Source organism: Physcomitrium patens, chromosome 15 (genome assembly GCF_059467195.1).
Source record: "Physcomitrium patens ecotype Gransden chromosome 15, ASM5946719v1, whole genome shotgun sequence".
In the NCBI taxonomy this organism is placed as follows: Eukaryota; Viridiplantae; Streptophyta; class Bryopsida; order Funariales; family Funariaceae; genus Physcomitrium; species Physcomitrium patens.
Window position 1 is genome coordinate 15,062,550 of NC_143424.1, and position 26,509 is coordinate 15,089,058.

Genomic DNA, 26,509 nt, shown 5'->3' on the forward strand with positions numbered 1-26,509 from the left:
TAGTGTAGAATATTCTCCAGGGTATAGTGGATAAATTAGAAGATATGATTTACTGTTAACCATATGTGAAGAGCACAATCATTCCAGCTTGTAATTTGCTTGTAAATAACACAAATGGCCTCCATTTTGGTTGAGTCCGAAGATCAGATGCCAACATTTCCAACTTTTCATTTTTCCATAAATGAAGAAAGACTTCAAAGATAGAGATCATTTTCCCTTAGAGTCAAACCCAGATTGGTGTTCAAGTTCAAGTAAGTATTTGGATTGGGAATCTCTCAGTACCCACAAGACCAGAGTAGAAGTAAAAAAGCGGTGTGATTAGAAGTAAACAGTAGATAACTATTCTTTATTTTAAGGATGACAAAGGGGAAAGAGGGAAGAAGCTTGTGAAGAAGATTCACAGCTCTCTAACTCATTTTCAAAAAGAGAGACTTATAATTGCGTCCTCACTGGTGAGCAGTTTGATGATTGACATGCAATTGGGCTGCCTTGTCCAGGGCAGCACTTGAGGCAGTCTTTTTCTGGACAATTTGATGATCCCAATCCCGAAAGAATTAGAATCTCGAAATATTCGTGCTTTTTATAATCCTCCTAAGAGCAGGCAAGCATCATGAGAAGGTCCATTTTCACACATCAGCAAAAAAGAAAATGGGGCCCCCATTTTTCTTTTTATCACATGGTTTCAACGAGGAGGAATAGAAAAAAGGAGTAAGTTACCACCCCTCGTTGTTGCCAGCATCACATGAGGTCCCTGATCCTCAAAGGATTTTTTCTTTTTATCTTTTTGTTCTGTTTTTTTAGGCAATGAGAGTCACAAGCAACTTATGGAAAAGGGTATTCAAAAGTTAATGAGGATGTCTCATGTTGTTGGACTGCAACATGCTTGTGCAAGCAAGCGTCTATTTCAGAGTAAAAGTGGTTTTTTTAAATTGTAAAGTTAGGTGTGTTATTGAATTTTAGTGTGGCTTTGGATTTTCCAATACTAGAACAACAATATTTATATATTATTTCTTAAACCTTTCTTTTGCACGTGCTGGTTTATAGCCAAACAACCTGCCGGGGTGCATTTAATGCACAATACGGCTGCCTCATATGAAAGGGAGACACATTTTTCATGATGGGAATTCCAAATTGCACAAGGTGAAAAGGATGCCGTTGATTTTGCCTAAAACGGAAAAAGCTGAAGAAGCAGAAGAAGCAGAAGAAGAAAAAGAATTGGTTTCTTAAAATACAGTTCACCGCTGGAAATTTGTGAGCGGGTGTAATATTACTGCAGAACATCGTTGAGGACAAATCTCAAAAGCCTGAGTGTAGTAGAAGTGTGTGAAATTGTATTTTGCCACATCCGTGCTGGTGCAACGATATCCCACGTCAAGTTCAGGTTTGTTCGAATTGGAACGGATGAGAGTGTGACTTGGCCACACTCAAAAACGAAACTGGAGGTTTTGTTGTGTTCAACTCAGCTGACAGCAATAGCTTGCCAAATGTTTCAATACATCACCTAACAGATACGCATGACTATATTGAATCACATTCTATCAATCCTCGGTACTTGATATCAGAAACTACAGATCAATCTCCTGTGCCTATGGGCCACTATAGATCACAGTAAAAACACACTGAATAACAAGAGCAAACAATTACCCAAGAATTAGCAGTGACACCAGTACATTTGATGGCACCAGTACATGTGTTAAGAAAAGTGAATTGTAGATTTCATTGATGGGGTGTCTATCCATTATACTCAACACCCTCCCTCGCTTTGGAGGCTCCAGGTTGCGTGCTCGCTGTAGAAAGCTGTGCGAGGGTTACAGTTTGAAGACCACTTTTACTGTTTGTGGAAGTCGGTGAAACAGTAAAAAAATTGATGGAGTAGGAGAACCATTGCAATTCACTAGAGGGTTTCACTATTTACTCACTATTGTATAATTTGTACTTGCAATTGTTCTGAAATAGAAGTTTGATGTGGCTTCTCAGAATCGATCCATTTAATTAGTCATGTGGGCAATGCTTGTGTTAGGTGCAAATTTTTGTAAATGGATGCTGAGGAGATTGGAGAGCCGTTTGTATCTAATTCAGGGCTCTTAATCGGAGCAATATTGGAGATGTTTCTCTGGCAAAACATGTTTCTGAAGTTCAAGTTCCTGCTCAACTTCACGGGGTGTGCAATTCTTGTGAAGATTCGAAAGAAATTGTAGTGCCTCGTAGTCGAAAATATTATGCTGTTAAGTGCAGATTCCATTCCAACATTTATAAGACTTGAGCAAAAAATAAGATCAAAGTTAAAGGATTCAGAAATGCTAGGTATAAAGCATTTAAAATTAGGTTAGAGGCAAAAATAAATAAAAAAATAAAAAAATAAATGTACTAGATTAAGGACATTTTTTTTCTTATTACAAAAAAAAAAAAAAAAAAAAAAAAAAACTTTATGCCTCTAATGCTATATAGTAATATTGAGTGTACTAACCATATTTAGTCTTTTCCTAATTTTTTCAAATAGGGATTGCTCTAATGTCTTTGTAAATATGTCTACTACTTATTCCAAGGTTGATATATATTAAAGATTGATTTCTTCCAATTTAATTTTTTCTTTGATAAAATAATAATGCATTGCTATATGTCTTGTTCTAGGATTAACTCCTATATTTCTTGCAATACTAATACTTCCTACATTGTCACAATAAATTATTGTTGTTAGGTTTTTATATATAAATCCTTGAGAAGCATAGTTAGCCATGTGGCTTTTCTAGAGGCATCTGCCAATGTGCAATATTTAGCTTTAGATGATAATAGGGCCACTGTTGGTTGTTTTTTTTATAACCATCAGATAGGTGTATCTCCTATGTTGAAAACAAAACTAGTTGTTAATCATGCTTGTTCCAAATCTCTATGTCTAATGAGATGATTTTGATTAATTTTTTAATATAAAATTTCATAATCTTGAGTATTCTTGATATATCTTAAGATTCTTTTTATAGCTACTAGGTGCGATTTTTGAGGTCTTGCCATAAAACGACTTACTACTCCCATTGCAAATTATATGTCAAGGACAAGTATGTGTCAATTGCAGGAATTTGCCTATAATACTCCAATATTGTATTGAATCCACTTCTTCTTCTCTCATATTGATTTTGAATTTAATTTTCTCATCCATGGTTGTTGTTGCTAGCATGCAATTTTTCATACCAAAAGTTACTAAGATATGTTGTGCATTGGCCTATTATATCATGAATATTCCTTCCTTAATATTTATGCATTCTACTTTCAAATAAAGAATGACTTCTCCTCTTGATAATATAAACATTTCAAAGTGACCATCTAATTTCTTTTGAAGTTGTTCATATTTTTTATATAGTTTCCAATCATTAGAAGATTGTCAATATATATATTACAATTAGAATAATCTTATCTTCCAATAATTTTGAATATAGGTTATGCTTGCTTATGTCTTATTGAAAGCCCATTTCTTGTAAGTATAAGTCTATTTTTTCATAACATGCTTTTGGTGCTTATTTTAAACCATATAATAACTTTTGTAACTTGCAAACTATTTGTTCTTTACAAAGTATCTCAAAACCTTGTGGTTGGGTAACTTAAACCTCTTCTTTCAAATCTCCATAAAGAAATGTTGTTTTCATGTCCATATGACTTAATTTCCAATTCTTTTGAGGAGCAATGGATATCATTGCCCTAACAATTGCTCATTTTACAACCACTACAAATATTTCTTCATAATCTATACCTTCCCTTTATATTCAAAACCTCGTGCCACAAATCTAGCTTTATATTTTTGTAATGATCAATCAATGTTCAGTTTAGCCTTGAAAATCTATTTAATAAATATAGTGGATTTTTTGTAGAGAAGATTTGTAAGATACCAAGTTTCATTTTTATGTATGGATTTCATCTTGTCCTACATAGCTTCCATCTATCTCTTATACTATGTTGATGGTTCTAGATTTCATAGTGTCATGAGTCTTGTAAAATGATCTTTCATCCACCAAAGTATTATTGTTTATATGCCACTTTACGTAACAATTGATAATGGCTAAGTTGTACTATTTTTCAATTTTGGAAGGTACATGTTTTTAACAAAAGAGATATAATTGTTGGTTTCAATATTAGATCATTTATCTATTTCAAAATCTTAAATATAGCTAAAAATAGCTATATTATTTTTAATATTTTATGATTATAATTTAGAAATTAAATCTTTTTTTAAAGAATCATATATGTCATAACAAGGATCTATCAAATGACTGATTTTTATATTTTCTTGAAGAGCCAAAATATTTTGAGTTTGAGATCTTTCTAAGTTTGATTTGCCTTCTCATGAGAGTTTTTGTACTTTTGCTTCTTATAACTAAGTATGAGTTTGAGATACTTTTGTTTGAGGTATTTATCGTCATATTGTCCATATTCTTGTTTGCAAGATTTTCATCTTGAAGTTTGTTGTAATCTATAAGTTTGGTTTTTTCAAATATTACATTTCTAGAGACTATAATTTTCTCAAGGTGATGCAAATATATTTCATATTCCTTAGAGTGTTCATTGTAGCCTACAAATGTGCCAATAATGGATTGTGATTGTAATTTATTTCTTGATTGATGTCCTATGTGTACATGTAATAAGCATCTAAAGGTTTTTAAGTGATGTAATTTTGGTTTAACTCCTAAGAATGCTTCTTATATTGAAGTTGTCTACTTGTGTGAATAGCCTATTTATTATATAAATGGTCGTCATTGCTGCTTTAGGCCATATGTAGGTTGGTAATTTTTTAGATAATAACATACATCTTCTTTTGTCTAACATTGATCTATTTCTTCTTTCTACTACTCCATTTTGCTAACATAGATCTATTTTTTCTTTCCACTATATTTTGCTAGGATGTGTATGGTTGTGTGAGTTGTTGAATAATTCCATTCCTTGTACAAAAATTTGAAAAGTTGTGTGTAGTTAATTCTCCTCCATCATCAGTTCCTAATCTTTCTATAAGTTTTTCTGTTTTTTTTTTCTATCATTTCCTTGAATTCTATAAACTTATCAAATATTTGTCCTTTTTCCTTAAGAAAATAAATCCATGATTTTTTTGAGTAGTCATCAACAAGAAGAAGGAAATATTTTGTAAGACATGTCAAAAATTTTTATCAACAATAGAAATTTACATTGTACTCCAGTCTTGTCGTGTTCCAGTGTATTATACCGAATTACAGTTCTGTCTTGTACTAGTAGAGTATATAATATTCTAGTCTTCTATTAATCTTATATAAGTATATATGTCTTGCATTGAATACTATTCTTATATTGGTCTTATACTGGTATAGTATTCTTATATTATATATTATTCTTATAATGGTGGGATATATTGTATGCCAGTGTAAAATTTTCTTAATTTCTTATGAATGGCGGAATTTGCAGGCATATTGGTTTAAAAGAGGATGGCGGCCGTGTTGTTAGCGCATCCAAAAACTGTTGATACCTCAGAGTTTGTGGCTGTGATGAATTCTGCTACCTATATTCAATTTTGGTTTTCTATTTCCATTTACCGAGGTCGACGAGTTCCATATCTTTGAGATGTCAGTAAGATCCGTCGACTGTAATGTATTTTGGGATGGACCAATCCTGCCATAAATACTCAATTTATAGAGGCGGGACTTTGCATTCCAATGCTCCAATGCATATATGTTTTGGAAGTGAGAATTTGCGATAACAATACATCGTTCCTTCCCAAATATCAACAGTTGATCATTATTGTGCACAAACTAACCAACCAACAATAGATTCTGTGTTAAGCTAGAAACATAGAAAATATTTTTCAGCTTTATTTTGTCATTTGTTTCCAAAAAGCTTACATCTCATTTGTCTTTCATAAAGTGTGCCCTACCATCTACTGTTGCCACTATGTGCTGTTCCGACAAATTTTCCAAATGCGTGAAAACTCCATAGTCTCCCAAGAAGAGTTAAGAAGCTCTGCTGTCTATTATCCATTCTTTCTCTTACAATGAAACAAATGGAATTTGTAATGCATTCCGAATCTTACTAGGGATAAGAAATCTCTCTTCCGATATATGGTTGGCTTTAAATTGATACAAATTCGAGCTCATTGGTTCTTGTGCACGACAATGTGTCCCAATTTGCCACACCAATGACACATTGTTGTGATAGAGTGTTCTCTACGTTCTCCAGCATTTGATCGAAATTGTGATGGTCTACCCCAAAAGTTGTGCTTGAGTAATTTGAATTTCTGAACCCTGTGAATGTCCTTTGTGGATTGTTTCTTGTTCTGAGCATGAGAGCTTCTTCATTTAAACCTGACTTTAACTTCATTTCTAGTTCTTCCATGTGCAATCTACTAGCTGGACTTGAGAGTGAAGATGTTACCTTTTCTACTCGCAACATTCTCACAAATGTTTCATATTTCTCTAGCAAGTTTTTGAGAATCTTGTATATAACAGTGTCTGTTGGCAGTTCATTGATCTCTTTCAGATCATTCAGTAAATCATATACATGCTGCATAAAAATAGATACTCACATATCTTCAGTCATCTTGAGATTTTCCCACTTGTCCAGAATTTTCATCACATCTGCAATTATTTTTGTAGAATATACATTTGCAAAGATTTTCCAAGCAACTGCAGGATCAAAGGTATTCAAGACGTAGAGCTTTACTACTTTTATCAATAAGAGGCGAAGAAAGCCCATTGCCCTTATTCGTTGTTTGCGGAGAATTTCCTTCTCATGCGGTATTAAGGCTATCTCTGAAACAATCTTGTTGGCTTCACTCAATGTTACTTCTCAAACATGCTCTGTATGGTACTACTCCACATCTTGTACTTAACTGGACATACAAGCATTTTCAAAGGTGCGATAACAGAATCCATCGATCCCAGTACTTTCTCTCAAAATACTGGTTCTCTCTCTTTTATATCGCTCGCTCTAATACCATATTGAATTGCATTCTATCAATCCTCAATACTTGATAACATAAACTACAAATCAGTCTCTTGTGCCTATGAGCCATTATAGATCATAGTGAAAACACAAAGAATAACAAGAGCAAAGAATTACCCAAGAATCAACAGTGACACTACTACATGTGCTAAGAAAAGTGAACTGTGGATTTCATTGCACGCATTGTTCTTATACAAAATAAGTTACTCCAGTCCAATGGATATCCATTTGATGTATCGATAAGTGTCTAGAACTATGTCTTGATGATAACTTATCTATGATTATAACATCTACGATATCTGTGTTCATGTTCTAGTAGTGTCCAGCTGATGGGGCGTCTATCCATTATATTCAACAAACTAGAGCATGAAAACACTAATTTATGATGTATAGTAGTAGTATGTTTCCCCGAAGGCAACTTCCGAAGAAGTGATGTGATCTTTCAGCTATAGAACTGAACCTGACCTTATCCAAAAGTTTGATGAGGAGTGTTGGCACAATGAACTCTCAGAAATTTTTATAACAAACTGGTTGTGCACGATACATGGTAAACTATGTATCGGATGAAGCATTCTTTGTTCACCATGATAAAATTTCAATTGCTTCTTGACTGAATATGAGAATCAAGCACTGAAGGTAAAACAAAGGCAGACATGCAGAATCAATCTGAACGTTGTGAGCATGTCTCAGATACGCAAGCCGCATATCATATTGCTCAAGCACCTGCTTTCATGTCATACAATATTAGCAGCAACAATCGAGGAAGTCATGACCAAACTGTAAGAATTGTTCTACCACATCCGAACTTGTTATACTTTGCTTGGTGTAACCATATTCCAAGCCAATTTGGACGCCACACTCATCACAGTTGCCTGGTTAAATCCCAGAGCTCTGGGCGGAGTGGCCAATATGGCCTTCATGGTTTAGGCTGAACAAGGAAACTATAGAATGCAATGAATTCAAAATGTCTCAGGACGGCACACTCATCTTTTTGAACCAATTTCGTAGCCACCATGATACAAATGTTGGAAATGCTACGCTTCATAGTGAGAACCCGACTGTACGAGGGCAATTAAACTCTTTGCAAATTCATGCATTGCACATCGTCTAAATACAAAGAACATAGTTTTAAACCAAGTGTAACTTCTGCAAGCAATGAAGCTCCAACTGAACTGAAACCATTCAGCACAGCTATCTGTATTGAGTGTCAATTTCCAGCAGTTCCTGAGTTACACCTTGCTCAATACCTACCTGGGTGATTGTGACTCAATTGTCAAACTAAATGACACCTGATCTGCGTGAAGAGAGATTAACTGTGCATGCTCATCTGTGGACCAAAACGTCTTCCGACAAGCACGAACCAAAGAAAGCTTCATAAGCCAGGGTAGGTAATGGATGATACTTTGCCTGCTGCGGCAAGCAAATCCACGAAGACGAGTGTTCTTCTTGTCACCTTGCATGAGGCCATTCCTCACATTCGACGCATTTAAAGCCTTCTTCACCCTCCATAGCCTGAACAGATAACATTATCAATGAATCATTCAAGAGTTTAATCAAGGTGGTTCCCTGCATATTTTAAGTCATGCTCTGGAGGGTTTGCAACTGAGAAGGGTGAAAACCTTGCATCGGCAAATCTCCACCAATAATAGTACGCGAGGCATTTCAACAGTTTTGGGAGGAATGAAGATAGTTTCTCTGTAGAATATCAAAGTGCATAATTTAGAATATTCCATACGAAGCCAACGGAGCAGTTGTTCTTCAAAGAACTGCAAAACGTAGTAAGTGAATCGATCCACTACTGGAACTCCCACATCCCATACCCAACCACCAACCATCATAACGCTCATCTGCGATCCTAAGCATCTGTAGTTTACTAAAGGATGCACTCCACATTCCTAAATATCAATCATGCACTCAGCTCATTGACGATGCTAAAGTAGAAATTATGGACCATGGGTAATACAGAATAACAAATCACTTCCAACTTCTCTTCAAAGTATTATCAGGTGCGTGATGACTAAAACAGCAGTAAAAGAAAACCGAGAGGGTTTCCAAATCCAGTTGGGTACGTACATGTGCATTTAAGTAGTGAGAACAGGAGCTCTCTTCCTTCAAACTGCTCCCCACGGCACGAATCTTGGGCCATAAAGCTGCAGAAAAGGACCAACAACGTAAAGAGGTGAATTATTTCATGAGAATATATCGATTAAGTGACTACGACACTTACAGGAATGATAGCCACATATTAATGTACTCCAAGTTTTTGTGTTCTTCACATATATATATACGGCTGTGAGCATGTGTTAAATGCGCACTGCAATAACCATCCATCTATACAGGGATCTAGAATTAGAAAAATAAGTGACTGGGAGTGCAGATTAGCTGCTTGGCACACATCAACCATCACTAATAATTCCTTGTTGCTGCAAAAACCTTGTTAGTCATGACAATCTGTAGCATGAGTAAGGCAGAAGCAGCCCAATTTGCATTGTGACCTTAACTTCTTATGCAGGTGAAGCACTACTACAATATTACACCACGTACAACAGCAAGTCAGTGCTGTTGTATTGTATGAACATGGAGGCGTGATTACCACCTACTAAAAGACAGTAGAGCGTGTAACGAAGCCTGATACAAACAACTCAGTGCACATTGCTCTTCAAATTATTCTATCGTATAGTCAGAGAATGAAGACGAAACTGAGCAACTTGTAATCTTGACATTTGATAACGTAAATGATAGAGAGTACTATTTTGAGACTGAAATCCAGTGCTATCAACAAGTTGTTAAACTTCTATAAAGCACGTGCAATCCACATCCCTAAGGGTTTACGAATGAGACCATATTAATAATCTAACATCTGTACATGACCTCTCATGCATTTGAGCAAATGCACTAGTAAGATCACAAATGCGGATCTCTTCATAGTCCTGAAACGACAGAAACATATCACCACTGCAACCTCTCATGTAGAGGTCTTACTACCTTCGCCACTGAGCAACCATTTGGACCTCGCCATAGTATCATCGTGGCGACTGGTACAAACACGCAGAAGTATTTCGCGTTTACTTCATGGCCCTTGTGATCAACCTGCAGTTCATGAAGTTGAGAAATCTACGTATTCAGCAACTTATCAACATACCCAATACTAAAGCAGCCTACTAATCACAGTTGCACAAAATTATGCATTTCTTACATGAGGGTGAAATTCAGAATTGAAAAACACTCATAGCGAATCCAAGTCATCATTAGGACCATAAAGTTATCATGAGAACTGAACGTAATAATGATCTAAAATTTAGTACACACACCTCAAAACACGTAAGCGTGTTCGCACCTAAATATGGTTATCATAAAGGTTGAATCGATGGTTGTCATTATTGTACACTTGGGCTGGGCACGCATCTCAAGCGTTGCAGGCTACGTCGTCGGCAAGCATCAATATGATATGCTTACAGAGAATATCTAGCCGCTTTGCCCTGCTTTATAAACATCACTGAATCTGAAAATCTGTTTTCACCTACTAGAGAGACCTCATCATGCATCTGATTAGCACGATAAAAGTGACTACTCCGCACTGAAAACCTGCTCCAAGTAACATTCTGTACGAGGACGTTTTCTTTTTCTACAAGGTTAGATAGCATTCACATGCGCTACTATTCGCAGCACCGATGTTATTCAATCAAAATAGGGTATTGAAAGAGTTCTTTTTACACCTCGCTATCTCGCAAAAAAATAATTCATGCTTCTCTAACGAAAAATACATCAAACTCCTACACAAAGAAAAATTGGAAAGATGTTAAATTGCTTGTCTGTACAAGAGAGAGTGTCAGCACTTCTTCTTTTAAACAAACATACCTTCTACTACAAAGTTCAGATGTTGAAGCAATTCCTCTAATCATCACAACATCAATGAGCGTGCATCAGATCCGAAATATAAACGCAACACAATGAGTAAATGAACGCAGCATAATTGTTAGTGAGTTTAGTCCACATATTAGCAGTACCCACCTCAGTGAACGACATCGGCAGCAGCATAAACCATAGCGATAGTGCTGATTACACCTGCAATTAAAGCCCAAGCTCCGTACGCCCCCAATTCAATTCGCCCTCTTCCCTATTCATTCCTGCAACAGAAGTGGAGCAGCGTGTAGCTACAGGCATCTCAAAATCTCATCATCACTAGTCTGATATATGTGAAAACCGTTCCGTTCTGTGAGTTGGTAATTCTCAAAATCTGTGGCCTGGAAGTTAAATTGTAGCTTAATTTGCTGCATGTAGTACACCTTCACTCACATGCAAATCTAAATCCTAAAACAATTCACAAGCACCTCCTCATGCGCAAATTGTTGCGATGGATTCATTGATGACGAATCAGAAATGGCATCATTTCACCGTGTTAACAGTGAGAAGCCTTCCCACGATGCTGAAAACCAGTGAGCACCAGGTATGAATTCATGCTCCCGGTAGATAATGGATGAACATGCTTGCAGATGAGTTGTGGCCACTTCTTACTCCGAGTAGCTACGCACATGAGTTTAGAGAAAATGTTGAGATATGTGGCTTTGAAATTCATCACAATTTGGGACGAAGCTTTGATGCATTGAAAGTGTCAAGATGGTGGGAATTGCAATGCAGCGAGTTTAAGTGAAGATGGCCTGCAGTGAGCTTTCGGGTGATGGGGAGCATGCGGTATTTTGTAGCAAGGTCTTTGCAAGAATGAGTTTTAAAGAGGATGGCGTATGGAATCGACCCAGAGGTGCACAACAGTTGTGATGATGGCGAAATGGTGGGTAGCATAGAGAGGTGAGACACTGAGGGATAAGCGTCCGATGGCTGTTGGCGGCCATGGGATCCGTATCATTGCTGGATTGTTGAGTGGAGGTTGTGATCCCAGTCTCCATCCTCTCTCGCTGTAAGCATTTCTGCTCTGCGCCATCGAGTTGGGCATGGATTGTTGGGAGATGTTAAGCTATAGAGGATGGGTATCATTTATGCAATATTTCATGTCTTAGATGAGCATGACATTAGACAAGATGTTGAGAATTCATGGTTACCGGATACAGAAGCGTCAACTTTAATGGACCAGGAAGAAAACCCTAATTATCTTCTCTCTGTATGGTAGCAGAATGGCAAGTGAATCGCCGCACATGTGTTGGAAGTAGTAGATGACTTTCACGTTACGCAAAATGACAGTGACACCTAGATGATTCGAGGAACTTCATGTGGTTTTGTTTGTGGATGTCCCTTCTGTGACTAGATTTGCGCTCCTTGTAACTTGTATTTATTTGAGAAAGTTGCGTGTGGAAATGCGAGCTTGTAATAGCTGCTCGTTATGTGTATTCTGTATAGATTTGTGTGAATCAGAAAACAACATCGAGTTTTTGTGGATCACCTTGGTTATAAGCACTTTGTGCAGCAGGATTTTACTCCGAAGTAAATGATTCCTGGTGATAAGTTATTTCAAAAAGACGCAAATGATTCAATAACAGTATCTCAAGCTGCTTGATTTCGATGGGCTTTTTCTTAATATTTTTCTCGACAACACGCGTTTGTTTGCTCTAGCAGGGGCAGAAGACCATAGGCTCAATGAATATGGCATGTCACCTAATGCAAGTCAGCATCCTTTGTCCATTTTCATTATGTTAGAAGGTGACCATCATAATAAAGTAAGTGCTCTCATAGCCTCCCTTCAATGAGTGTAAAGTAGCTGGAGGTCTGGACTTCAAATGTACCAATTTAACACATTTATGTGGGATTACCTGCTTGATTGCTCTGCTTTCATTGATGCAGATGGAAACCTGGAACGTGCCTCATGGCAGCATATTCGTTATATTTGCGGGATCTGCATACCATGCTGCACCGTTGTTTCCCTCATCGATTGGTCCTGTGATTGGTGATAGGTACAGCCCTCAACACAAAACCCTCGTGGTTAGTGGTTAGAGAGTGCGGAATGTACCTTTAGCCCACAGCGAGTTAAATTATTGTATATATCTCTCGGCAGAGTAAGCTACTTTTTATTGGTAAGAGAATTCCTTGACAAAGAGTCGAATTTGTTTGCTAATATTGACGGCTTATTTTGTTCCAGTTGCAGCCTAGAAACATGCATTGGTTATCCTCTGCGTAGGCAAGTCTACTGTCTGGCATTGTTGTATCTGTGTTATTTTTCTCAGCTTCTATATTTTTCCTTTTCCATCGCATCTGAAAAATGTTCTTCCAGCTCACTTTTCCCGAATGTCGAGTTGTTTCTTATCGACTCACTTCCAGTTTTTCGAAACTAAAGTAGTTGCAGCATGTGCCATCGATGCCTTGTTGTGCAAAGACTTGATATGTTAGCTTATGTTTATTTGAGAAACAGTTGCTAATACTGTTCAAAGAAGAGCTATTTGCCTGTGGATATTCTGCACTGAGCTTTTGACAACAATACAGTGTATTCGAACAATGTGTGGGTGCACCTGTTCATTGTTGGTTGTTTCAGATCTCATAAGCACCCTCTAGTTTATAGTTGGAAAGGTTTTAGAGCATGCTCATTCGCTACATTTCAAAATGCTTTGTCTTACAAATTAGCTCAGGGAAAAATCTGATGCAAAAGATGCATAGTTGAAGCTTCTGTTTTACTAAATAATACTTGTTTGCTTTGTATATGCCCAGCCTGTATGTTAAACCAAATGGTAAACATCATCCTTTATCATTGTCGGTACTTGCATCTCATTTCTGTGGTTCTCGTTCTTATGGTTTGCTTCTTGTGATGGTTTTGAATGAGGTGGTTGAAAGTATTCCTTGGAAATGAAAGGGCTGGAAGGGCCATTTCTTGGCGAATGTTTGCAGTTGAGATTGTTAACGATACTGGCACTCAATAGGCTGTACTTTACTTCGTGTTCGTCAATTTTGATGAGAGGTGCTTACTCCTACCTAGCAGTTGCAACTGCAGATGTGCTTGGAGCTGGAGATATTTCCTTCTTGGTTACTTGATTCATTCACTATTGCTGTTTGTGTAAGGCTTAACGCATTTGATCGAGAACATTCTAAAAGTTCATGCTTGCACGGGGCTGCAGCAGGTCTGAAGTTTCTTTTCACTGATCTGAATTTTGAGCACTTTTTGCACTACTGTGCTCCACATTATTGGTCATCCATAGAGTGCTTATTCTATTCTGTGTCTGATAATCAGCTTTAGTTGCTTTTCAGAGGCCGTTTCAGGCGTGAGGGATTAGATGATTAAATTTCATCCTTTTGGTCTTGTGGATAACAGGAAAACTGCCGCAATCAGGTTTGGGATGGGCCATAGCAACATAATTATGTATGGATCCACATCTGGCTGGAGTGAATGTGCTTGCTAACTATCGTTGAACAATTACGTTTGTCATTTTGATGATGTGTTTCCATCTTTCGAGTATGTTCAATATTAGGTTTACAGAAGCATGTGGATATAACAGACTTCCATTTGTTGTTCATAAATGGAATGCTAATGACCCTTTGTAATGAAATGCAGGACTAACATGGAATTGGTTTTGCAGGCATTTCTTTACGGAAGTATTCGACATTTCCGGACCTTTTTCCTCATAGTCTTTCACGAAAACACAGCTTTCATGATTCCGCCCCTCTCAATACGACTCCGACTTCGACCCAATTTTCTTTCATTTATCCTTACTGCAATCTGTTCTTTGGTGAAGTCATATCTCACGGTACGTCATGATTTTGGTGTTCTTGTGCTCTGAAAATGATAAGTTCGATAACTGACCATGATGAGGCTGAGCATATAATATAAATTAAAAAAAATCATGTCAATTAGATGACTGCTTTCATGAAGAGATCGTTCAGCAGGTCATCAACTTTTACTGTTTGAGTTTTTCTGGCAGGTTGGTGATGCAGCCCTCTACACAGGGTTGATGGCGGTTTGTGCGCATGAATTAACTGGTGAGTCATATTATACATTCCAGGTTTGAATCTTACTGGACTGTACCATTGTGTTTTTCTGAATCACACCATTATTTTACAGTTAGTATCAAAGCATTGAACTCTTCACAGTATGTGAGATACCTTGATAAGGTTATTCCTATTTACAGTGTATACCCAACATCCAAGACAACTAAATCATGTTATTGATAACAGACCAGCTTGAATTTCTTTGTTCTGTTCGGATCTTCAGTACTTAAATCTCATGTTGAACGGATATATCTTGATCAGTGTCTTTAGCCCTAACATGCACAAACTGTGGATATCTTGGGTATGTTTGCTCACGTATCACTTCACTGTTTGCTCGGTCCTATAGATGCCGTGACAATAATCATACAGATCCACCACAATTTAATCAGGTTCTCTTATGTCTTAATTGGCGCAGAAAATTCCGTAACATGTCAAGGTATACACTTGGGTAAACTGATTGCCCTTCAAATAATATCTCATGTACTGGGAACAGGTAATGCAAACTTCTATTTCGCCATCAACCTAGTGTATGCCACTCTACAAGTGCTTGTATTTCTTACCTTTCAACAGGACATGCTTATTTTTACATATGCTGGAAGCCTTGATAACATGTTGAATTCATGGATGACGTTTAAAGATGAATCTTGTTTCTTTTCCTGGAAAGCCTCTGCCATTCTCTCTTCCTTCATTATCTTACAAAATCTAATTTCTTAGCATTCTAGGCAGCAAGTAAGATCGGTGTTTGTATGTTTGCTAATGGTTCTGACTGTGGAAAGCGTGCGCACTATCATTGAATCAGGTCAAGGTGCAGGGCAGGCAGACCTCTTTTGAGAAATGTGAATTAACGATGCAAGTAATTACTAGTTAAGTTTTAATGGTAGCAGTCGTAGGAGAAATTGTGGGTTTCGAATGTCCGACAGTGTGGAAATTTTTCTTTTGACTAATTTATCAATTTGCTGGCGATATATACATATAGGAATTTGCGTGTACATGTGTAAATATGTGTTAAATTTGTAGATGTTGCTATTGATCGCACCCAATTATTTTCCTACGAAGTTGATGATATTTACACTCAGCTAAAACGTCATCATGAGAAGACGAGCATTCGTAAGATGTGTTATGAAAAATTCTCGCAGCGTTGACACAAGACCAAAATGAAGAAAGAAAAATTAAAACTATATATCAGCAACTACTAGACGTACGAGCGTTTAACCGAGAGTACTGTACAATAACAACGTCACCTTCATGGTGATCACGTTTACATAAACTGTAGTCCGAGTAGGTACATTAAGCCACATTAGAAAGACATGTCAAACATTAACAGAATCACTGATGGTTTGCAATAATAAGCACGAAACCATCTCTGTACACGGGCACGAAATCAATGGACTATTAATGTTTGAGCAAAGAGTTTCACTTAAATGTCAAGTATACTAACACCAGCCTAGGGTTTCGATTCCTGGACTGGCATCGTCTCGAAATGACTCCTAAATCCTTAAAGATGCCACGGCACACTATCACAGCAATCACGCTGCCATCCTGTGAAACGACCTCCAAACAACTGCCTCTTTGACCAATCATCACCCAAGAGATATCTTACCAATGCTGCTGAAGCATAATTGGCTTATGTCCACCTGATGACGAACTTCCTCTGGACTGCCCACCCGGCAAATGATCCATTTCTAATTCCTGACCACTAACACCTTTTGCTACTACCCTTCTCTCATCATTTTTCTCTCCATTGCGTGATCCCCTACCATGCTCTCTGTTCTCTACAGAGGTATTGCTCACGACACGGCTAGATTGATGAACAGCTGCTACAGTAATTGTTTGGACGGGGTCCACGCCATTCCGAGGGGGTCGAAACATGAGTGGAAGGTAGTCGTCCGTGTCGCAAGCGAATCGGGAATTCTTAAAATGTTCCTCAAGAGCGGCTCGTCCCTGCAATAGAGGATACAGCTGCTGACGTTAGAAAAGCATGACAAATATTCCAAGCATGATAAATTTGCAAAGGTTTAATGAAGGGACCAAATCCACACTACGAATGTCAGCATAGAAAAGGCATGTGCAGACGGAAACAGGCCTGAACTCTAGCATATGTCACATGACAAACTTTGCGCGAATTGAACTCCTCCCACTGTTGAAGATGAAAAGCCCTATACAGTCTCATTGTTGCTTGGACAGTAGTGAAATTCACAAATGCATATCCCAGATTACACCTATTCCTGTCATAGAAAAATCAAAAGTAAGTCCAACTCGAGTAGATGAGATACCAAACCTTCATCAAGGTAACTTGATCATGTGTGATAGGGGCAATCCTACACACCAATGTCAAGACTTCAAGATTCAGACAATCTAGAGAAACAGGGACTTACTTGAAGTCAATGGGAAGATAAACAAAATCGTATGCAGAAATTGGTTCATTCGGATCCTCCAGACGCTTATTACATTCAATGCAGTGTGTATCCAGAAGCGAAAGTAACATCTGCTGGCTACATCAGGTAGTGGAAAAACAAGAACAATAATTAGAAAGTTCCTAGACGTAGATTACACCGAGGGGACGAATGTAAAAACAGAGACCTACAACAGGTACTCGGCCCCTACTTCTCCAGGATGTATATCAGTACTTACAGGGTCCAAGTTTTCGGCAACTAAGACATAGTAAGGCAACACTTAAAGCAGAAAAAGAAAAGAAATGCTGTCTACCTGTACTTATTAGGAATATTCTTAATCATAAGTGTTGTCCGTTGAGTATCGTTGGTCTGGACTCCAGTTTCATCAAACAGATACTGAGGAGGAATATCCGCACGAGAAGCTAATTTGTTCGTCGAGATTCGCGTGCCCACACGAGGACCTTCTCCACTCTTGTCCCCGGAGACTAACTCGTTGGCGGAATCCAGCTTACCGAAACAAACATTTCCATTCACAGATGTATTGCGCTTTGACCTGCGACTTGATACTCCATCCACTCTACCTTGCCCACTAGCGCTGCTATTTCTCCTTCCAGAGGATCCCTGCGCTCGAGAAGGGTGATTTTCCCCCGGTGACCCTTGTGCTCCTGAAAAGGACATCATCAAGGCTCTACCACCAGCTCGGCCGTAATGCAAAGCATCCACATTTCCCATTACGACAAGTGGCCCGGCAGGGCTTGCCAAGCCTTCTTGCATAGATGCGTAATTGTAAGATTGCAGCTGACTGGAGCCACTACTCCAAGGCGCCTGCATCAATCCTAAAGGAGAGACAGGAGTTCCAATGTTACTTGTCCACAGGCATGCAGAAGGACCACCATGGGGACCCGGCATTGTTACAGATCCGCATGCAGCATCTCCACTCCACGTCCCCATTGCGTAGAAAGGTTGACCCGCTACTGAACCTGGACCTGCCCCTGCTAGAGAGGGCAGACTGCTGGTTAAGGAATTGTACAATGGACCTCCCTGCGCTCGCTGCTGCAGCTGTACACGAGCCTTGTGAGCTTGTCCACCTGGTCGACTGAACTCTATTTTTACACGCTTTCCATTAATTTCAGTACCATCCAGGGCTTTTAGTGCCTTAGCAGCATCTCGGACATCGAAAAATTCCACAAACTTGTGTTGTTTCTTAGCAGGCGTTTCCCTTAGTTCTTTGACATCACCTGATTCACCACAACAGAGACCAGGAATTAGCGCACAAATTACATACAATCTCAAACTCCTGAACTACCTCGTCAGTTACCCTACGATACCTTGACTTCGATGGGTCAAAGGTGCGTTTGGTCAATAAGGTTAATCCAGGCGTACAGTACAAATCAAAGCGAACTTCACAGCATCCGACACAATCGCCTCCATGGCAGAACATCGTAACCAGCGACACAATTACAAAGTTTCTTATCGGGATACGCAAAATATTGTAACACAGTATCCGAAAACATTCTGCTCAAAAATCAAATGCATGTTCAACGCTAATGCCACTAATTACATCAAACCTCTTTAATATCAACATCAAGTGTTTGCTACAAGGACTGACGAAACCTCGAAAAAACTATTGACAGACTAGTTTATTACTGCTCCGAAATTGATGAGGGCGGGTTTACCAACTGTCCCAACCATGTAACCAAGCAAGCATGAATACCTCCTACCAAGACCACGAGAAAACCAAGTAAAGCATTGGCAGGGTTCATGAAAGAAAAAGTAAATGAGGTTTTGACAGGAACAAGAGTATACCGTGAACTTCAAAGATAGACTTCAAGCACTCCATGGTTGTGTCGACATCCAGGTTGAAAACGACAAGCGTGCCCTGGTTCAGGCTATCAGGACCTGCAGCAGCTCCAATAGGTAGCGTATATTGAGCCCACATCACTACTCCACAAACAAGGCCTTTCCCTGAATTAGTTGGTGTGGACGAGGAACTAATGCTGTCAGGGAGCAAATCTGGGCGCTTGCCCCCGTCCTGCCTCTCATATGCCATTTCCACGTGATCTCGCGAGCTGTTACTACTGCCCTCTCGCAGCTTTTGAGAGAACTGATACTGCTGCTGCATCCGGTGCTGTTTATTCAGATGCTGTTGCTGTATATCCCGCAGAGCCTCCTTGGCGCAGCGAAGGTCGTAGAAGTTAACAGTAACCAATCCCTCAGTAAGTTTGCGGTCCGAAACTATAGTCCTAACATCGCCCCATTTCCCCATCTCAGCCTTCAACTGGTCATCACTAACATAAGCCGGTACACCGTTTAGCAAGATGGCCCGTGACACATGCTCTCTACCTGAAATTGGGGGAGTAGATAATACACTGTTGCCGGAAATACCAACTGAAGGAAGACCTACGGCTTGAAAAGGAGGAATACCAAACGACCGCAAGGCATGAGACGACTGGACCCCGGTCAAACCTACAGGAGTTCCTGAAAGTTGGCCAGTCGCAGCGCTCTGAGTTGCCTGTTGGCTCAGGTCAGGAAGTTCTAATCCACCCCAGGGAGCCGATGGTGGGGCTGTGACGGGAGCATACGCAATTTGTGCACCACTTCCGTATAGCGACATTGTGGTCTCTGATCCATAACTGGGGCTGTAAACCATTCGACTATTGTCCATCCCAGAAACGTAGATGTGGCCTGACTCAAAAGAATACCAAGAGGGTACACCAACGTGATGCTGCACTACAGATGGCGGCACACCTGGAGAAATACAAGGAGACGGGCCGTTGGGAGTGTACTCCCGGGCGTTGGGATCAAGCGATGCCTTGGCATCATGACAAGATACATGGCATGACCCTGGAGACACGACAAGGGAGGCTGGGAGACCGAAATTCGTAGCCTGAGCGTAATCTCCCTTGCGATGATCCTCGTCATGCAAGGCGGCGACCTCACTGTCCATCATTCTCTGGTCTGGGAGTTGCAATGCAGGTGGAGGCCGATATTCATGCGTCTTCTGCTGCAGCAGGTCGAATCCTCTGGGAGCCCCCCTATATTGGCCACAATGCCCGTGACCGTGTCCATGTTGATGCTGCTGCTGCTTAGTCACATAATCCACATCAATGTTAGTGTCAGCTTGTCGTGATAGCTCAGGAGGGCTGGACAATGCGCCTTTCTTAACTGCCTGTAACCCAGTTTCACCTGTTGCAATGCCCTCTGGAGCTGAATCTGTGACTTCCCCAGACTCAAAGCTCATCCTCTGAAAAGCGTCAAGTGTAATCTCTACATCATCGTAAGGGGTGCTTGTGTCGTTGGTGACAGTGGAAGTGCCGCCACTTTCAGTTCTTCCACCACCCATTCCTTCCGAGGCACTAATACAAAGGGCTGTAAGCGTCAACGGTGAGGCTTGGCTGCTGCAAGAATGAAGGCGCCCCTTTATTGTCCTCTCAACATAAGCGCGCTCGCCAATACTCGTCAATGCCACACTGCAAAACTGGACTGCTACATCTGCATTGACTTCTCCGCCCATGCTACGCCTGAACCGCGCCGACCTAACGAGAACCCCTATTCTTTCAGGAAACCCTCTAAGGACTCTTAACGAAACGTCGTCATCTTCTCAATTGGAGAAACTCGAAATCACGACAGGCGTACACAAACGGAGGGGTTCACCCAGCGCACACCTTCTGTTCACAAAACTATTCACCTCTACGATCAACTTTGGCTTCACGACTACTTTAATCCAATTTGGTGAGCAGAACACTGACGCCAGCCTTCTCAGTCCTGGTTGACGAGGTCTATGACGCCGGAGTACAGCAATCAAAATAATCCAATCTGCAACGCACCCAACGTCACAGTGCAATCTCATTCCTCGTCTGTTTCTGCAAACTACAGTTCCAGGCGGACTGGCGTACAATGCTGGTTGCCACGACAAAACTACAACGCACGTGAGAAGGGTGTCGGGTCCATGAATATTAACCCTACAGCGAGAATCCGGCGCTTTGTCCGTGCAACACACTCCCAACGGCGAACTTTACAGTAGACTACCTTCGATACACAACCATGACCCGACTGCTTCACGAAAATCCCGTTCACAAAACCCTCCAGCTCGGGTCCCTCAATCCACTCGACGCCCAGTTTTGGATTCTGAACCACTGCCCCCGCAGCGTGCAGCAAGAAACCTGGGAGGCCACAATGCGACTCACTCAGCTAGAGCCAAGCCTATAGGTTCAACCGAATTCGGCCAATGATATTACCGCAGGCGCGAATTACCAAAACCAACGCATAGAAACAATGCAAGGTACTACTCGCGACAGCAATGAACCCTGACAGAGACCTCCGAAGCTCCAGACCAAAGGAGTGAAGCGCCCGGATTTCTCCTCACACGCATGCATCTGACAGAGCAGCGAAGGCGTGGCCGCGAGCAATGCAAACACACCCACGCACAACTGATCAACCAGGGCACCGCTGCAGGACATCAGTACCCGCGCTACGCCTCCGACAAAACAGACACTCCCAGAAACATGGAAAAAAGGGGAGAAAACAAGGCCAAAAAGATACACAGCGGCATCACCTGAAATCGATCGCTCGCTTCCACTCCGTTCCCTCCTCACCTACTTCATCCGCCACAAGACCACACCCTAAGTCATCAAACCCCCCTCCCCCTCCACGCTCCTCACCTCATCCCCCAACAATCACCACCCCCCACAAATCACCGCGAATTACACCAAATAAAGAACTTCAGCCCAAGCCTGACCCACCCCACCCCACCCTTTCCTGAGACAAGAATCTCCAACACAACCCTTCTACAACGAACCCACCCACCCCTTACTCTCCCTGATCAACCCTCCCGACGTAACACGACCTTCAACCCACCAATTCCCTTCAAACAAAATCCTCCTCTACAACTCCCCCATACACGTTCCCTGCTATCCCCGACACCGTGCGATCGCGACCGATAATCCCCTCCCCCCCCCCAAAAAAAAAGAAAAAAACCTCGCAAGCAAGGGTATGAATGAGTGAATCAGAGACGAGAGCGAGGAGTTTGTAGGAGCGGGGGAGAGTGAAGGAAGAGACAGCATGCGAGAGGAGAAAAAGCGCAACGAGAGAAGGGGGATGGGGGGGGCGGAAAGCTTGATGGGAGCGCGAGAGAAAGTGAGAGAGAGCAGCAGGAGCAAAGCGAAGACAAAGCATGAGCCGAAGCAGACGGAGACCAAGACACAGACAGACAGAAGCGAAGACCCCCCCCCCCTCCCCCTCTTCCTCCTTGCGAGGTCTTCGCTTACGTTAGGGGTGCCCGGCCGGGCCGGGCCGGGTGGGGCGAGGTGAGAGAAAGAGAAAAGCAGGGGGGGCGGAGGTGAGACTGCCGCCGACATGCTGCCCGGAGGAGTAAATTTCGCGGCTGCCCAGGAGGCGAGGAACTATAATGGTGTCTATAATGGTGTCACACCCGGGGGGGTGAGTAGGCGGCAGAGTGGCGGCGGTGCCAGGCAGCTGGGACCTACGTGGCACGGCCCTTTACGGCTGATCATACTTTTTCTCATGCCTGCCCGCTGCCCCTTCGGAGGTTGAACGTGAGTTAGCTGAAAGTGTTGTTTTTGTTGTTGCCGTTCCTCCGGCGCTGTTGTTAATCTGCCGGAGTTGGGCGATTTAATGCTAAGGGGTGCTAGTTATGGTGCTAGTTAAGGCTGCGCTTTACTAGCCCATTCCACCGAGGACCGAAGCATTAACGTACGGTTTCATTTCTCGAGGATGTTTCGGCTCCGATATGATTCGTTCGCCGAAACTCTACGTCCCTGCATGGCCTCCAACCTGTCGACATCACTTCACTTCCCTTCCCCCCTCCCTTCCTCTCTACGTTTCGCCTCGTCCTCTGAACGATCGTTCCTGTCCGAATTCCAGTTGAATGCCACATTAATGGGACTTCGTTCTGCGGCTCCAACTCAGTATTAGGGCTGTAGCCAGCCGCTCGCGGAGAAGCCCAGCAAATGGGGAAAGTGGAAACAGAAAACATTCTTCCACAGCATTCACGGTGTTCTTTGTTCGCTGTTCCAACTAGCAACGGGAAAAATGGCGTCACCCTCGGATTCACTTTTGCCTGGCTTCATGTTTGTCTGTTGGATTCTGCGTCGGGTTCACAATTGTGGGGCCACAGGAATAAGCTGAAGAAACTCAATCCTATTCTAACCACGCAGCCAAGGCGTGGTGGGTTTGAGCATCCTTAGACATTGTAGCAGAATCTTGTCCCGCAATCGTTGTTGGTTGCGATCTCCACGTGGGATTTGTATCGATGGTCAAAGGGAGAACCAGAAAACCCACATGGGAAACTCTTGGTTTTTCTGTTACTTCGGCACCCAATTGTAGCAAACTTTGTCACGAAACCATGGAATGATCGATCGGTGTTGTCCCGGAGCAATGAGCTGGAAGGCTACGTCGAGTGGGAGCTTTGGGAGAGAGAAAGCACCACTTGCGGCGCGGTTTCGGAGCTCCCTACGAACCCTAAACCCTAATTAAGCATTGGAGTTGGAGTTCGCAAACCCCAAGTCTCTCTTCTTTAATAACTTAACTCCCTCTTCACTCATTTGGGTCATGATTTATGGCCTTCTATATCTTGTTTATGTGGTGTTTATAAAATTAGAAAAAGGTATTGCAATTGTTGAGACTTTATTGTTTTACTCAAATATTCACAATAAGATATTGAATTATAAAATTAACATTGAAAATTTTATACATGTTCCTTAATGTATCAACAAGGTAAAGTGTTCACAATGGTTTACTATTGTTTCTTTGAATGTTAGTGAAATTGATTGTTTATTATTAAATTTTTTGATATCAATGTAAGCCAATATAGTTAAAGAAATAAAAATTTAAGAAAATAAAATAAAACAAAATAAGATTTAATCCAATACTTTCATTATGTTTGTATGTATATGTATGCAATATATATATACATATATATATATACAACAAAAATGTCAAAAATATCTTTCAATATGATATAAAAAAACATGCCATATTCTATTTTTAAATAATGCTTCAAAATTTTTAAGATGACCTGAACAAAATTACAGCGACAGTAACAACAACTTGAGTAAAAATGTTGGAAATGCACTATGAATGACACTTTTACACTGAAATTTACATGTTATGTTTGGCTGGCAAATGTAACTGAATATAGTCAACACAAGATAATTTAGTGATTTTGAAGACTTTAAGTTTTGTTTTCCAATCCATCTGTAGTCTTTGATCCTAAATTCAGATTAAAGTTACAATAAAATGTTTTAAAATTAATAAATAACTCAAAGCAAAATGTAATTGGAATATAAAGTTATAATAAATGTCTGCACTCTAAATTTAAAAGAACAAGCTCAGTAGAACTTAAGATTTTTTGAAAATATAGTTTCTATTCTAACAACTTTTTGCATGAAAAATACATATATCTATTAAAATCAGAAAGTCTAATATTAAAACGAAAAAGTGCATTTTAAAATCATCATTATAATTCAGAAAAATATCTTTCAACTATCTGTTTCCAAATATACAATTCTGTTGTAAAAATATATATATCAAAGTCATTGTAATGTACTGATCTTTTCTAAAACGGTGTTGCCCTTGGTCACATAAAAATTTTGATTGCTTTGAGAAATTTTGATTGCTTTGAAAATTTTGATTGATTTAAAAAATCATTCAAAAATTTTGATTGATTTAAATCATTTAAAAATTTTGATTGCTTTGTGACTCAATCAAGATTTCAATCTTCTTTTAAATCATTCAAAACTATTGTGCAACACACACACACACACACACACACAACTACATACAAGTCATATGCACTTACAATTTGTGTATACATATATGATCATACCAAATTAGAATTATTATTTTTAAAAAATTTTAAATCAGATTTTAACACAAGATCAATCTTATGCCAAATGTGAGTCTTTTGTGGATTCAATCTCTTGCCACCCAACTAAGTTCCAACGTTCCCAAAGAGAATAAAACGTTCTCATCGTATTCCCTATGACACATAACAGAAAGCAGATCTGACAAACATTTTTGTGATGCTTCTAGTAAAAGTAGCAGGCTAGTTTGATAAATGATAAAGGGAAACATTCATTCAAGAGAATAACATTATTTTTTTATAATTATAATATTGCGCCTTCATAGGCCTCCACTCAAAAAGCTTCCCAATTGAATATTCAGAGATCGAGGCCTCTTAATAAACCCCCCAAAAGTGTCACTATGTCATAAAGAAAATAAAGACAAAAAGGAACAATCTCTTTGTTCGGTCTCCCTTTTCTATAAAAAGATATTGAATCTGATTGTTTTTATCTGTTATTATTCTATTGTTATAATCTTTAAAGGCTTGGAATGCATATATATATATATATATAGATATATATATACACACTATTATATGCAAAAGTTTAGTTTGATATACAAACATTGTTGTTTTACATAATTGTTAACTCTACATCCCCAATTGATATCTCCATTTGATATTGCTACACCCCATGTGACTTCCTCATTGACAACTAGCTAATATTATGCATCTTTCTTGAGCACATTTTTTCACTTTATTGCTTTAAGAAAGGATGGTGGTTGAAAGTGACAATAAACATTTTATGAAAAAATGTGTTTCAAAATGATTTAATTCAAAATTTAGTATTCGAAATTCAGAATTATTTAATTCGGTAATTTCAAATTTTTGTTTTATCTTATTCTCTTTTGGGTCAATATTGAGATTAAATATTAGACTATCAAATGTGCTCTAAGCGTAGAAGTGTGTTTTTTAGTCAATTTAAGTTTTGGGTCACTTGGGCTGTAGCAATATTAGTTGAGGATGTGCCATTAACAATTCTATTATTATTACTATATATATATATATATATATATATATATATAAATAATACACTTGCAAAAATCCATGGTGTTAGGCCCAAAAAAGCTATAAGATGATCTTTTTCTAGATACAAGTAGTAAATTAGTGGTTTTTTTGTATGTTACATATAATTGTTTGTTGGTTCACAATTTCTTTGATTTTGGCCAATGAGGAAGCTTTATTATGTCTTTGTCTTTTCACTAACCTATCTCATTATATTATATAGAATCTTCATTTCAGCTCTTATGTTTTGGAAAATGTAAGATTGTGTTGCATGAAATTCCTCAATAGTTGGTGTAGAGTGAATACTCTAAATATTTCTCCATACACATGTACACACTTCTTCATGTTCATTCATTCATGTCAAAATAAACTATGA

The 26,509-nt window shown here is 39.6% G+C and overlaps 2 protein-coding genes and 1 long non-coding RNA gene across 14 annotated transcripts; 1 reads left to right on the forward strand and 2 right to left on the reverse strand.

Moving 5' to 3' along the window:
* Window positions 1-8,029: 8,029 nt before the first annotated feature.
* LOC141046283 (uncharacterized) lies at window positions 8,030-11,096 on the reverse strand. 5 transcript variants are annotated; one of them, XR_016506787.1, is made up of 5 exons: window positions 10,963-11,096; window positions 10,289-10,430; window positions 9,937-10,041; window positions 9,025-9,101; window positions 8,030-8,463 (listed from the first exon to the last, which is right to left on the reverse strand). It is a non-coding gene; the product is annotated as an uncharacterized LOC141046283 (long non-coding RNA). The 5 variants fall into 5 exon arrangements; XR_016506791.1 differs by lacking the exon at window positions 10,963-11,096 and adding an exon at window positions 8,571-8,646 and having other exon boundaries at window positions 10,289-10,439; XR_016506789.1 differs by lacking the exon at window positions 10,963-11,096 and having other exon boundaries at window positions 10,289-10,439.
* Window positions 11,097-12,591: 1,495 nt separating this feature from the next.
* LOC112292680 (uncharacterized) lies at window positions 12,592-15,863 on the forward strand. Of its 6 annotated transcripts, none has more exons than XM_073539221.2 (8): window positions 12,592-12,620; window positions 12,745-12,854; window positions 13,883-14,009; window positions 14,201-14,248; window positions 14,466-14,633; window positions 14,808-14,865; window positions 15,290-15,367; window positions 15,674-15,863. In XM_073539221.2, the coding sequence occupies exons 5-8, from the start codon at window positions 14,538-14,540 to the stop codon at window positions 15,703-15,705; spliced, it is 264 nt and encodes an 87-aa protein (XP_073395322.1). In that variant the 5' UTR covers window positions 12,592-12,620; window positions 12,745-12,854; window positions 13,883-14,009; window positions 14,201-14,248; window positions 14,466-14,537; the 3' UTR covers window positions 15,706-15,863. The 6 variants fall into 6 exon arrangements, with proteins under 6 accessions (XP_073395322.1, XP_073395318.1, XP_090112705.1 ...); XM_090256579.1 differs by having other exon boundaries at window positions 12,596-12,620; window positions 13,871-14,009; XM_073539217.2 differs by having other exon boundaries at window positions 15,290-15,863.
* A 377-nt stretch (window positions 15,864-16,240) lies between these two features.
* On the reverse strand, window positions 16,241-22,046 carry LOC112292679 (protein terminal ear1). Of its 3 annotated transcripts, none has more exons than XM_090256575.1 (6): window positions 21,823-22,046; window positions 19,074-20,349; window positions 17,581-18,505; window positions 17,250-17,366; window positions 16,958-17,099; window positions 16,241-16,815 (listed from the first exon to the last, which is right to left on the reverse strand). In XM_090256575.1, the coding sequence occupies exons 2-6, from the start codon at window positions 20,215-20,217 to the stop codon at window positions 16,471-16,473; spliced, it is 2,673 nt and encodes an 890-aa protein (XP_090112701.1). In that variant the 5' UTR covers window positions 20,218-20,349; window positions 21,823-22,046; the 3' UTR covers window positions 16,241-16,470. The 3 variants fall into 3 exon arrangements, with proteins under 3 accessions (XP_090112701.1, XP_090112700.1, XP_024397184.1); XM_090256574.1 differs by having other exon boundaries at window positions 19,074-21,430; window positions 21,823-21,924; XM_024541416.3 differs by lacking the exon at window positions 21,823-22,046 and having other exon boundaries at window positions 19,074-21,811.
* Window positions 22,047-26,509: the final 4,463 nt, after the last annotated feature.

Coding starts and splice junctions, on each gene's coding strand:
- LOC112292679 (XM_090256574.1), bottom strand. CDS start 20,781: ATGGGCGGAGAAGTCAATGCAGATGTAGCAGTCCAGTTTTGCAGTGTG. Junction 18,506..19,073: donor GTCTATCTTTGAAGTTCACG/GTATACTCTTGT, acceptor GTGGTGAATCAG/GTGATGTCAAAGAACTAAGG. Junction 17,367..17,580: donor AATATTCCTAATAAGTACAG/GTAGACAGCATT, acceptor TACCTGATGTAG/CCAGCAGATGTTACTTTCGC.
- LOC112292680 (XM_073539217.2), top strand. CDS start 14,538: ATGATTCCGCCCCTCTCAATACGACTCCGACTTCGACCCAATTTTCTT. Junction 14,634..14,807: donor TGGTGAAGTCATATCTCACG/GTACGTCATGAT, acceptor TTTTTCTGGCAG/GTTGGTGATGCAGCCCTCTA. Junction 14,866..15,289: donor TTGTGCGCATGAATTAACTG/GTGAGTCATATT, acceptor TAATTGGCGCAG/AAAATTCCGTAACATGTCAA.